The 13,081-nt window shown below is 36.4% G+C and overlaps 1 protein-coding gene across 8 annotated transcripts in view; it reads left to right on the forward strand.

Moving 5' to 3' along the window:
- The window catches only part of SLC4A4 (solute carrier family 4 (sodium bicarbonate cotransporter), member 4), a 345,530-nt gene extending 333,702 nt beyond the window's left edge, over nucleotides 1-11,828 (forward strand). For 6 of the 8 annotated variants that reach the window (XM_015567926.1, XM_015567925.1, XM_006769914.2 and 3 more), the window contains 5 exons: nucleotides 375-443; nucleotides 2,774-2,947; nucleotides 5,570-5,731; nucleotides 9,686-9,765; nucleotides 10,455-11,828. In XM_015567926.1, coding sequence (XP_015423412.1) covers nucleotides 375-443; nucleotides 2,774-2,947; nucleotides 5,570-5,731; nucleotides 9,686-9,765; nucleotides 10,455-10,560 — 591 coding nt within the window. In that variant the 3' untranslated portion in view covers nucleotides 10,561-11,828. Of the gene's footprint in view, nucleotides 1-374; nucleotides 444-2,773; nucleotides 2,948-5,569; nucleotides 5,732-7,057; nucleotides 7,155-9,685; nucleotides 9,766-10,454 lie in introns of all 8 variants that reach the window. The other 2 variants (XM_006769915.2, XM_015567927.1) reach the window with 2 other exon arrangements.
- Nucleotides 11,829-13,081: the final 1,253 nt, after the last annotated feature.

The following is a 13,081-nucleotide window of genomic DNA, read 5'->3' on the forward strand; positions in this document are numbered from 1 at the left end:
TCTTTCCCTCTTTCTACCTCACAACTCATGCAAACATCTGGCTTACACAGTCATTCCTTGTAAGGCCAAAGGCAAAGAAACTGTTTCCCCATTTAAAAAAACTACTTATTAAGGCCATGCATGCTCATTGTAAACAAATACAAACAGGCATCAAATGAAAATTCAGATTCAGTGTCACCTGCATCTATTTCTAGTACAGAGGGTTGAAGTTTGTCAATGATTACTAAAGCACACTAATTAGAGATCATTATATTATTATGTTCTATCTTTTAGTTTCAGATTTAGCTTTTATTTAAACTACCCCTCTCCATTACTGTATTTGCTATTATTACTATTATTATTTTTAACTGGTCTCCAATTTTTTTCTTTCCTAGTTTATTCCCATGCCTGTACTCTATGGCGTGTTCCTGTATATGGGGGTAGCATCCCTTAATGGTGTCCAGGTAAGTTTTCCATAGCCACCTAAGTACAGTCAAGTTTTCCTAGTAGTAAGGCTAGTCCAGTAATTGATCTCTGAAAAGGAAAGTGCTAATTACTTGCTAAGTTTTTAAAGTGCATTTATTTTCTACTTTCTCTACCATTATCTACTTTTCGTTTTCTGATTTAATTAACAAAGTTAGCTTGTGTTAACAAATGTGATCATACCGACCCATTCTTAAAATAGGCTGTTTAAGGTCATGTGATCAGGAAAGTAAGAGAGCTATGCTCTACCTTCCTTTCTTCTTTCTTTCCTCCCTTTCTCTCGCTCTCTCTTCCTTCCTCTTCTTTTTTTCTTTTCATCTCAAAAAGGAAATCAACCCTTTCAGTGTACTCTTCAAGATACTATTTGCCATTTGCCTTTACCTACACTAAGAACAGGTTCTTCTTATGGGATGTACTGTTTACATGACTGGATTCAGTGATCAAAGTTTTGAACCAATAAAAGAATAAAGTCAGTGTGGTTTATGTATTACTTTTGTTGAAATCTTCAGCTATTCACAACTTTGGTAAACTGTCCCCCTTTAAAAAAAAGTCATTAGAGAAAACTTTGTCTTTCCATTGAGGTTTAATTTAATTGGCACTGGGAAACTGGAAGTCCTTCTGCTGATTTCTGGCATCTTGTTAGCTGAAGCCTTATTTAGCACTTAGTAACATTTTAATGGGAAAAGACAGCATGTTCTGCGAACATCCTAACAATTTATTTAAACCCGTTCATAATTGTCCTTGCTTTCATTTCATTTATTGAGTTTAGATTAATTTAGTTTTATAGCCAGACTCCCCAAAAGAGAAAAGGCTACTTTATTTTTCCTTATTTGGGCCCATTAAGTAGAGTTCTGCACCATTTGGTTATTTGTTACAAAACACAAGGCGGTTTTCAGAGATTGGACTAGATGACGATGCATGCATGTTTATTTGTGCCTATGAAACTTTGGGGCAGATAAATGTATCAAAATATTAGATTTGTTCCTGGCATTGTATATATTGTTTACTCTCCTAAGTGGAAAGATGTGAAAATAATGTGACCTCCAAACTAGTAGTGCTTATTTTGTTTAGCTTCGAAAGGTCAGTCTAGATAAGAAGTTTGATTGTATGCATTCTAAGTGCTTGATTGATGGTTAGAGCTCAGTACATGTTTATTAAATAGAGGAAAGACATCTATATCACAATGACGGGGAAACCCTTTGTGAAGGGAAAGATAGTCGCGTTCTAAAACTCGGCTGTTGTCCCAGTTGCCTTTTCTCTCTTCTCCTTACTTTCCTCTTGATTCTTCCTCTTTTAGAACTTTTGGCAAGATTTGATTTTAGCAGGACATTTTGTAGCCCGATCTTTATCAGCAGTAAGGCCCGCAGAGACTGTTGTCTGTGACAGTCTAGTTTTCTTTTACACGTCTCCCTTCCCTCCAGAGAGGAAGCAGGGATATTATTTCAGAGTTCTTGTTGCATAATAACTCACTTTAGCAGTTATGTACTGAGCATCTTTCATCGGAAAGATCGTATGATGGGTCTGGAGATATCATCCTTATAATCATCATCAGTGTAAATTCAACAGCTATTCTGTGAAGCACAGCACCTGGCACCCAGGTGCTCGGCAGTAGTTTCAATACCTGCGTATACGTGACGGTGTGACAGCCTCTCCAGGATTCTGCTGTCTGGTTGTGGACACTCTGAAACTCCCTGTAATTAATAGTCACATGGCTTTCCTCTTTTAAAAATGGTAGTGCATTGCTGAATGTATTACTTATGCCATAGATAATGTGGAGTTGATGAAAATGCCAGTGCATCCCCACTTTCAAGGTGGATACTTCCTTTATGTCTGCGAAACATCCCTGAAATGTACGTGACACATAGCTGCATCTCCTCCTCTTTCAGATAAGACAACAAAGGTAGTATAAGATGCATTAGTGTAAGATACATTAGTTATGTGTCTTGCTTCTGCATATCATTATTAAAGTAGTCACACGATCCTCTGTCCCAAGACTCAGACAGTATAGATAGAAAGAGACGAATGTCTAGAATTTATATTGTGCTTTGGAACTTTATTCTTGGAGGCCACTTTATCTCATATGTCTGCATAACGTTCCTGCAAAGTAATGAAAATCAGAAGACTCCTACCATGTCTAATGGTGCTGGTTAGGATACATTTCTGCACTCCTTGACCACTGTCCTGGAAAAGATACTGCTTGCCCAAATTACAGGGTATGAGTCACCAATGGAGAGTTGGGCATAATGGAAATGACCTCGTGCATCCGCTCTTGAAGTAATGCAGCTGTTCTCTCCTTCCCTCTGCTCCCCAGTTCATGGATCGCCTGAAGCTGCTCCTGATGCCTCTGAAGCATCAGCCTGACTTTATCTACCTGCGCCATGTCCCGCTGCGCAGAGTGCACCTGTTCACCTTCCTGCAGGTGTTGTGTCTAGCCCTGCTCTGGATCCTCAAGTCAACCGTGGCTGCTATCATTTTTCCAGTCATGGTAGGGATTTCTTTCATTGAACCTACCCCATGAGGTCATACTAATATCATGTGGTTATGGTGATATGGGAGACAAAGGTATCTTTTATGTGTGGTTCCAGTTTTTTTTTCCAGCTTTGCCTAAATCATTTAGATTGGCTCAGTTGTAATTTAAGGTTCCTCTGTCTGTGACTGTCTACACTGGACCTCGGAGTCAGACTAAGCTGAGTTCAGATTCCGGCCCTGGTTCGTGCTGGATGGTGAAACTCCCTGAGCTGCCACTGACTTATCCATAAGATGAGGAATGTTATTATTCTGAGCATCAATAATGAATATCAAATATATAGCACAACGCCCGGCACATAGTAGACACCAGTACACATTGGTTATTTTTAAAATACAATAGAATTTTGTACAATAGAGTCAATGTAACGAAGTTATGGCAGATTTCAGCCCAAATAATAGTGGACAAATTGGGAAACTTATGAGAGGCTGTCCAGTGAATTAGAAGAAAACGAATGAGAAGTTTCGCTTTTGAAAGTCTCGCTAGTTTTATCATGCTAAATTGAAGCCTGGGCTCTCTATCCTTGCTGTGATATGGTGAGATGTACTGGGTGAAAAGGTGAAAGGATTAAGAAGTAGACTAGTAGTTACAAGACAGACACAGGGACGTAAATGACAGCATATGAAATATAGTCATTAATATTGTAATAACCGTGAATAGTGCCAGGTGGGTACTGGAAATATCAGGGGGATCACTTGGAAAGTATATGATTATCTAACCACTATGCTGTTCACCTGAAACTAATACAAAATAATATTGAATGTGAAAGATAGAAAAAGAAAATGCCAGCTCTGTATTTGGTTTCCTTATTGAATTTTATACTTTACCATAGATTTACATTTCTTGCAAGAAAATACATATACATACACTTGAAACAAGTCACAAAGCCAGCCTCAAGTCTGCTCTGTCACTGCTAGGGCATTGGAACCAATTTTCATACATAAACCATATTATATTTTTTATAAAAATTCTCTTAGTCAGGATTATTATTTTGTTTTATGGTTATTTATTATTTATAATTGTGTGGGGTTTTTTTTCTCCAAGGATGCAGGGATAATGATATAAAATACTAGTGATATTAGTAGTCATATTTTTTTCTTGATAATTCCTTATATCTTTTTATCTTTTTGTTTTTATGTTATTCTGTTTTATTTTTTAATTATTTAAATTATAATTTACATTCAATATTATTTTGTATTAGATTCAGGTTTACAGCATTATGGTTAGACAATCACATACTTTACAAAGTGTTCCCCCTGATATTCCAGTACCCACCTGGCACCATATGTAGTTATTGCAATATTATTGACTAAATTCCCTATGCTGTACTTTGTATCCCCATGACTGTTTTGTAACTACCAATCTATACTTCTCAGTTCCTTCACCCAGTTCCCCAACTCCCTCTTAAACTCCGTTAACTTACTGAAAAACACACTGAGTGAGAGAAAAACTCCCATTTGCCTTTTGGTATAATGTACCTATCAATTAGTTTTGCTAAAGCCAAGAAAAAAACAAATTTAGACAGATTAAATTTGAAATATATCTAGTAAGTCACTTATTGCTTGTGCTAAATAATCAAAGTTTTACCTTTATAAAGTATTTTCATCTTTTGAGAGCTTTTATTTGATCCCAAAACAATCACATAATTTCAGTAGAGCAGATTTATTAACTTGTCTAGGAAATGAAGAATCTGAAACCCAGAGAGCATATAGATAAAGACAACTGTTTATTTGAAGCAGAGTCATGACTGATATCCTAGCACGTACACATTTCACCGTTGAGCAAGGACATCTTTAATGTCCCTTCAGAAGTTCATCTTCAAGAGCTATTTATAGAATCAAAGATACGGAGTTGAAGAATACTGATTTTAGAGGCAGGCAGCTGGGCCCCTCCGTACTCTTCCTTTTTCTGACTTAGTGATCTTGGACGATGTACATATATCTATAAGCTTTAGTTTCCTCAGCTGTAAGATAGAGATCATAATATCTACTCCTTATGTTTGTTGTGAGAATAAGAAAATACTGCCTAAGAGTTTTAGCACAGCATCTGAAACATGGTAAGTATGCAGTTAATGGAAGTTTTTTTAAGTCGCTCAGTAGATTAAATGGTCTGTGCATATCCAACTGCTACCTCATTATTAATACTTTAAAGATGTCTTAGTGTACTGTATGTTGCACAGATTTTCTACAACTTGTATACTGTTTTAATTTTGAGTAATTAGAAATCATATGCAGGCCATTTTTTTTCTTTAACTTTTTAGTTATTTTATTGAAAAGCTAAAACATGGAAGAAAATAATTTAAAAACTAACCCTTTCACATTGAGATTCTAAGTAAAGTTGATTACACATTTCATTGAGCAAAACAAAGTGAGTGTCAGTTAACACTTTTATAAGCCAACTTTCTCCACGAAGAAAATGTTTATGGTCCACTTAATATAAGTTCATACAAGCAAGATGAGTTCCAGCATCCTGTAGCCTTATACTTAGTAGGTTTCAGCTGCCTTTGATAGGAAAGTATTCATACCATTATGACTTCATCTGACATGGTTCCTTTCATATTTTTTATATTTATTCTTTCAGATCTTGGCACTGGTGGCTGTCAGAAAAGGCATGGACTACCTCTTCTCCCAGCACGACCTCAGCTTCCTCGATGATGTCATTCCAGAAAAGGAAAAGAAAAAGAAGGAAGATGAGAAGAGAAAGAAAAAGAAGAAAGGAAGTCTGGACAGTGACATTGATGATGTGAGGAATTTCCCAGAATTCCAAAGTAACACTAGTTGAAGAAATCTATGTGAAAAATCAGTTTTTTTATCCCTTATGTGAGATGTATGTCTGAGTTTCGAAAACGTTTACTTGTCCACGTTACATGTCAGTCTTCACCTTCCTTTACGCTTTATTTTCTCTCTTTAGTTTTTTATATTTTCTGAAGCCTTTCTTTAACCATTAATGCACTAAAAATGATAAAGTGACTTCTGAAAACCAAACCAAAAAAAAGCCCACCACATCTAAAGAACTCCAATCTCATAAATAAGTAAAACGTTCACTTAGTGCTGCTATAAAATGTATTTGATTTGCTGTTGACAATCCAGGATTTAAATTTGAGATGACTCCGGTTTATGTAATAATGTTAAGCCTAATGTAGACAAATGCTGGTGCCCTCACCTCCCGTTATCTATGTTGGAGTAGGCTCTCAACCAAAGTCCTCTGCTATTGTTTTTATCTTTGCATTGGGCTTTGACAGGATTTTGGATTATTTCTCTGTAACCCTTCAATTGAAAGGAAAGGGAATTGTACTGGAGGGTCTTTTTACGTAATTGTAAGAGTCATAGATGATCCTCCTTCAGTTGGGTGATTACACTGAAAAATAAAATAATTGCCTATTTTGTTTTTCTTTAGGAGACCATTTCAGAGGAATACAGGTGCTCTAATAGGAGTCTGTAATTAGTGCTAGGAGAAAAGATGAGATTTGTTTAACACACACCCAGAGCCTATCCTCGTAGTCTTTGACAGGACTGCCAAAATGAGATTTTCTGTGTGAAGATTTGTTCTGAATTTTTCAACACAGTGAAGTATCCCCATTCTAACTGGATCCCTGGGATCCCATTCTAAAATGGGAGTGTAGTTAATTTTTGCTGTGTACTGTATACTTGATCATTTTGATTGATCATGCATACTTGTCTTCAATTGCCAAAACAGCTGTTTCTAGTATATATTTTTGTTCCTACTTTACATATGAGGAACTTTAGACTGAGAAATGTTAAGTCATTTTTAAGTGTATGATGACAAATTCATGGAAAGCTTTCCAGTTGTTCCAATATGTAGTGCCTTTCTTTTGGTTCAGTGCTAGTTTTAATCGACTCCATCCCATTAACTCAGAAGGGAGAAAAACAAATGTGAGGGAGGAAGATGGTGTCGAATTTGAAAAGTTAGCCAGGCGGGAATGATTATATCTAAGGCTTTTCTCCTTAGTGCCATGTAAACGACAATATGGTAAGTTCAATCAATATTGGGAGGTAAGGAGTTCTGTATAGTAACACCTTTCTTAAAACTTACAAATTTCTTCCACAGTCTGACTGCCCATACTCAGAAACAGTCCCAAGTATTAAAATTCCAATGGACATCATGGAACAGCAGCCTTTCCTAAGTGATAGCAAACCTTCCGACAGTGAGTAGAACTAACCTCTTGCTTCCCTGCTTTAATATGATTTGCACTTGCAGAGAAAAAAACATTAGAACGATCATTTACATTAACTTTCCTTCCATTTTCTTTTTTCTCTGTGCGAAGATTTACACTTAATTATTGTTTTAAAACTTCATTTTCACATTCCCTGAGCTTCCCTTTCCTCCCTTTTTTCTTAAGTTTTTGCTTGGCAGTCTTTTCTCTGACCCAGGTTATCACCAGTTTCTTTCAGTTGCTAAACTCATAACCATGTCTTTAACTGATTTTTCTTTTTCCTGCTGGTGTTTAGAATTGCGGCTCATAGGACTACATCACTGTCTGTTACTGTTTGTCTTCCTTAGGCTTCAGCCAATGACCAGATCAGCCCAAAAAGAGAAATTGCAACACGGGCTCTCAGTGATTAATGAATCAATGATTAATATTGAGAATTTGGAGTAATTGATTATTTTAAATTTAATTGGCAATCATAAACTAATTAACAGAAATTTCTAGGTATGATTTACAAGATTTGTGCATTTTCTCCCTCATGTCTTCCTCCTCTGCTATTTCCAAATCACCTTGGTAACTGCACTGTTTTTTCCTTAGGTAACAGCCCGCTGGCTACGGTGTAGTGATTTCTGACATGTCACCTTTTCTTTTGTAATCAACAGCCTCCTTTAAAAGCGGGGGGGGGGGGGAACCTCTGTAGTCACATTACTGAATATCTCACAAGCTTTTCCAATAGCAGTTGTCTCCAAACTACTTTCACTTTGCGTTCTCATTGGAAGAAAATGTATTTTTTAAGATCCAGATGCACTTCAAAGTCTACTGATCTGCTGAAGGCAAAAGACAGTTGAGACTTTCTCTCTTCTGTTTGACAATACCACTTCAATAACAGCTTACCGAGAGAAGTTTGAAATGAATGACTGTTTATGAAAATAGGTATATGAGTTATTGATTGCTGTGTAACAAATTACTCTAAAGTTTAGCAGCTGGAAACAACAAACCTGTTTTCTAACACAGTTCCTGACGTTCTGAAATTCAGGAGCAGCTGATTTGGATGGTTCTGGGTACGGGTATCTCATGAGGTTGCAGTCAAGTTCTCGGCTGGGGCTGAGTCTTGATGGGAACTGGGATCTGCTTCCAAACTCAGTCACAAAGCAGTTGGCAGATGTCAGTCCCTTGGTCTGTGGGCGCCTCCATACAGCTGCCCGTGCATGAATTGGCTTCCGCCAGAGCCAGTGATAACAGAGTGTGGAACCAAAGCAGGAACTGCAGTCTTTTATAACTGAATCACAAAAGCGGTATATCATCCCTTCTGCCATATTATATTAATCATACAAACCAACCCTGGTACAGTATGGGAAGGAATTATACAAGGATATGAATACCAGGGGCAGGGAGCTTTGGAATCTGGCCAGCACACTAGGTTTAAAGAATGAGAACACTCTCACCTTTAGTGTCTAATCTGAACGTAGGCTATAGGTTATAACTGAGGCCATTTTCTTCTCAATCCTGTCAGGGGGATTGAGTTAATTTTTCCTTTTTAAATTCAAGGTCCCCAAACCATGTTCTAGCTTCATTATTCATCTTCAGAGCATCAATAGCAAATGGAGACTGAAAGAGAGCCCATTATGTATGTTGTCCATTGACATTGTAAGTTAGTGGAGCCCTTCCAAGTACAGTTTAAAGGCTGCTTTAGAAAAAAAAATCCGTTAGAATTTGAGGCTCCTGGGAAAAAATGTATAGCAATTAGATTATCTAGTGCTAGTATTCTTCATTCTCTCAAGAATCCTTTAAGAAGGATACTTTGAAAGCTGATATATTAGAAATTTACTTAAGCAAATCACCTATGGTCATTCTAACTGACATCATTTTTTTTTACATTTTTAAATTAATTTTTAGAAAGAGAGGAAGGGAGAGAGAGAAACATCAGTATGAGAGTGAAACATTGATCGGCTGCCTCCTACACCCCCCTACCAGGGATCGAGCCCACAACTCAGGCATGTGCTCCGACCAGGAATAGAACCAGGGGCCCTTCCAGGGCACGAGATTATGCCCAAACCACTGAGTCACACCCACCAGGGCTAAATAACATCTTTTCTAATGTCATATTTATCGTCTATAATCCATGAAAAAACAAAATTGATAGAGCTGCAGTATAAATAAGTCCCTCAGAATCTTTTCATTCCCCCACAAATCACAGGACAAAATTGTGAATACTGAAGATGTAAGGAAATCCAAGAGTAAGCATACTCTTTAAAAATGATTCACCTCTTGCCCCCTCACTGAGAGGAACATTAGTGGTTATTCCTAGAAAAAAACCTGGAGTAAAGGAAGCAAAGTGATTTTGGCTTCATCACACTAGTTAGATTCTTACCTTGATACAGTGTTTATTGACATTGTCTAAACTCGCCTTTCTTACTCTTCCCAATTGTGAAAGATGCATCAATTTTTGTGGAGATTTTTATTTTCACTCTAGTTTTAAATATTACCCCAAACTACTCTTTATGGTTAACAAATATTTTTTTTTCCAGGAGAAAGATCACCAACATTCCTTGAACACCACACATCATGCTGATAAAATTCCTTTTCTTCAGTCACTGGGTATGCTCAGGTAAAGGACGGCCCTGTTTCCCCTACGTTGTTCTGGGCGATGATTGCCCCACAGAAGTGAAGTCAAAGGCGGGTTATTGGCAGAACACCTTGTTCTCCTTCCATTTCTCTTAAATAAATTTCCCAACCACCAAACCTTGCTCCAGTTTTCACTGGTAGAAAACCTTCTAAGAGACCTTTTCTATTTACTCTTAGAAATACTGAAATCTCTCAGTAGCATTAAAATAAAGCCCCTGATCAATCAATGTCACCTCTTATCCTTTCTGTATCATCTCTGACTTCAGGGGTAACTGCATTTCCTGGCAGCTCTTCTCCAGGGGTATCCTTCCCTCTTAACCTGGCTCTGCAGATTTCAGATCTTAGTTGATTGCCCAAAAGGTATAATCCCTGAATATTTTCTTCATGAAAGTCTTTTTGTCCTTTAAATTGACAGTATCGCCCATATTCTTGTGTGTTTTTGTTTATTTCAAATCTAGGTATGAGGGCTTAAGACATTTTTACTTGAATATCTTGACTCTATTGGTACCTTCATCCCACTTAAAAATGTTTGTCTTATGAATACAGAAAGTGGAGATAAGAATTTACAGAAAACAAAGGACACATTTGGCTTCTGTCCAATATATAAACATTTGACAGATGAGAAAGGAAATCTGACTTACTTACCAGTTCTTTTCTTTTCCTTTTCTCTAGTCCTCCTAAAACTCCAGTACAAGGTGTGCCTCAAATCAGAATAGAACTTGAGCCGGACGACAATGATGATTACTGGAGGAGCAAGGGAACAGAAACTACATTGTAACTTGTTTGTCTTTCCTCAAACTAACAGATTTTGTTGTTCATGGTCTTGTTTTTTTCCGTCTGGTTGTTTATTTTTAATTCTTGTTTTGTTTTGGGTTTTGGTCATTGGCCAAATAGTACAGTGCTCTCTCTGCTTCTCCCTAGCGTAAGGTAAAACTAAGACAGTAGTGCACCATTCCTGAAAAACAGCACCTGAAGAGTCCCCTTTCGTTATACGTTCAGATGTATCCTCTGACAACCAAATTCCTCTGTCATGCAAGACACACACAGACCGGTCCTTTTCCTTTCTTAACCAGAAGTCAAAAGTATTAAGGATTTTATAACACCTTTTATTCAAATACTGAAGGAACTTACCACTTGAGCTTTGGAGCTGTGCTTACTGGCTTGTCTTTCTGTCTGGCAGAACAAACCTTGATCTCCAGACAGAGTTTCCTCTCGCTTACGGAGCTCTCCAGAACTGGAAAAGTGCTGCTATTCTAATTTGCTCTTGCTTAGGAACCCTAATCCTAGAATTCTCAAAAGAAGAACAACTAAAGGTACTTTATTCCCTGTAGCGAAACTATTGCCATCATTGTAGCAAGTGCTGGAATGTCCCTTTTTCCTATGCAACTTTTTTTAACCCTTTAATGAACTTATCTGTTGAGTACATTTGAAGAATACTTTTCTTCCTAGATTTTGTTGTTTAAATTATGGGGCCTAACCTGCAACTTATTTTTTTGTCAATTTTTTAAACTTTTTTTTAATTACTGTAAAATAATGAATTTTTTCCTGCAGCAGGAAACATAGTTTTGAGTAGTTCTACCTCTTATTTGTAGCTGCCAGGCTTTCTGTAAAAATTGTATTGTATATAATGTGATTTTTACACACATATACACACTCATACACACACACACACACACACACACACACAATCTTTAAGGTAAGCCAGAGGGCTAGATCAGAGGAAAAACACCATGTTTCTAACCATCGATTTTCCCCTTTCCTTAAAAGAAATTTATCTGTTCTGTGAAGGAGAATGGGGGAGAAGGGAGAAGCTCCTATGTGATGGGAATAACTGATGCTTTGATAACAGTACTATCCAGGCACAGATGCTAATTGTATTATCATGTCCATGTCCTATGCAGTATTGTTAGATTTTGTTTTTTCACTTTGAAATATTTGTGTGTTTGTGTATATACTCTGTGTGTGGCTGGTGCATATATGTGCAAAGTTATGGACAGAGTGATGATAGGCGAAGGGCAAAGTTACCCAGCCTCTTGTGTCAGTTGTCATAAAACCCAAACCATATATGAAAAATCCATCGGAAGTCTAAGAGACTTACGGTCATGTAAATGAGGGTGAATATATTTTATTATTCAGATATCAGTAACCATCACTGATACAGTAGCCCATAATTACAATACAAAATTCATAGAAATATCAATAGACCATTTGCACATTTATAAAGTGTTTATGGCATGACAAATAGATCTGCAGAGGTGTATGTGTATACATTGTAATAAAACTTACACATTTTTTAGGATGGAAAGGCCATTCCTTGTGATTGGGAAGTTTAGAATATATGCGTGTGTGTGTGTGTGTGTGTGTGTGTGTATATACACATATACATATACATATACATATACATGTATATATATATATTTCAAAGTACCATTTTGAAAATTAGAAAAAAGAAAATATTAATTAAATTACCATGTTATTTTAATATAATGCTTTTAATAGGTTGAATTATGTATTATGAATCTGCATTAAAAATGTTAAAATGTTGAATCCCTATATTGGGGTCATATGGTCACATTTTGTGGTGCATCCTAAGTAAAATAGATTGTCAGAAGAGTTCAGAAACTGAACGAAGCCACCTGTTTTGGTTTCATAATATATACATAGTGATTCCTACTTATTTTTATATTAATTAAATTATAATACTGCCCTCTTAAAATTCTGATTACAAAAAAAAAATTAACTGTTTCTTTTATAGTATCGGATAATCTTAAAACCTTCAATTTTATACAAATTAGATATAAATGACCTGCAGTTTTTTCATTCAAATGAAAGTGGCAAATTACTTGTTATTTATTAAAACATCACATGCTAAGTTTTGGCTTGTGTTTACAACTATTCTTAAAATGATTACTCTCTATATTATATAGTTTTTTCATTAAACTAAGATAACATTAGAAGCTTTCCCCCCCTTTTTTTAACTGATAGAAGCACCAATAAAATGTTTGAAAGCCATGCATAATATATTCAGCCTAACCTAAAATCTTGTCAAATTAATGACCGTTTTGTTCATTTTTATAAAATCTAGCTATAATAATTTATTTTTCTGATCATGAATCAAGTATTTGAGGATTCATGCCTCTCTCCATCCCTTTAAAAAAAACCTCCTAAAACAACTTAATTCAGCCTTTGAGTAGATCTAAAAGTTATCTGCACCTCTGTGTATGATGCATGTTCAATGACTGGTTGATACTTACAATATGAATGTGGAACAATACGTTATGTTTGCTAAAAGGATCATA

Source organism: Myotis davidii, unplaced genomic scaffold (assembly GCF_000327345.1).
Source record: "Myotis davidii unplaced genomic scaffold, ASM32734v1 scaffold284, whole genome shotgun sequence".
Classification (NCBI taxonomy): Eukaryota; Metazoa; Chordata; class Mammalia; order Chiroptera; family Vespertilionidae; genus Myotis; species Myotis davidii.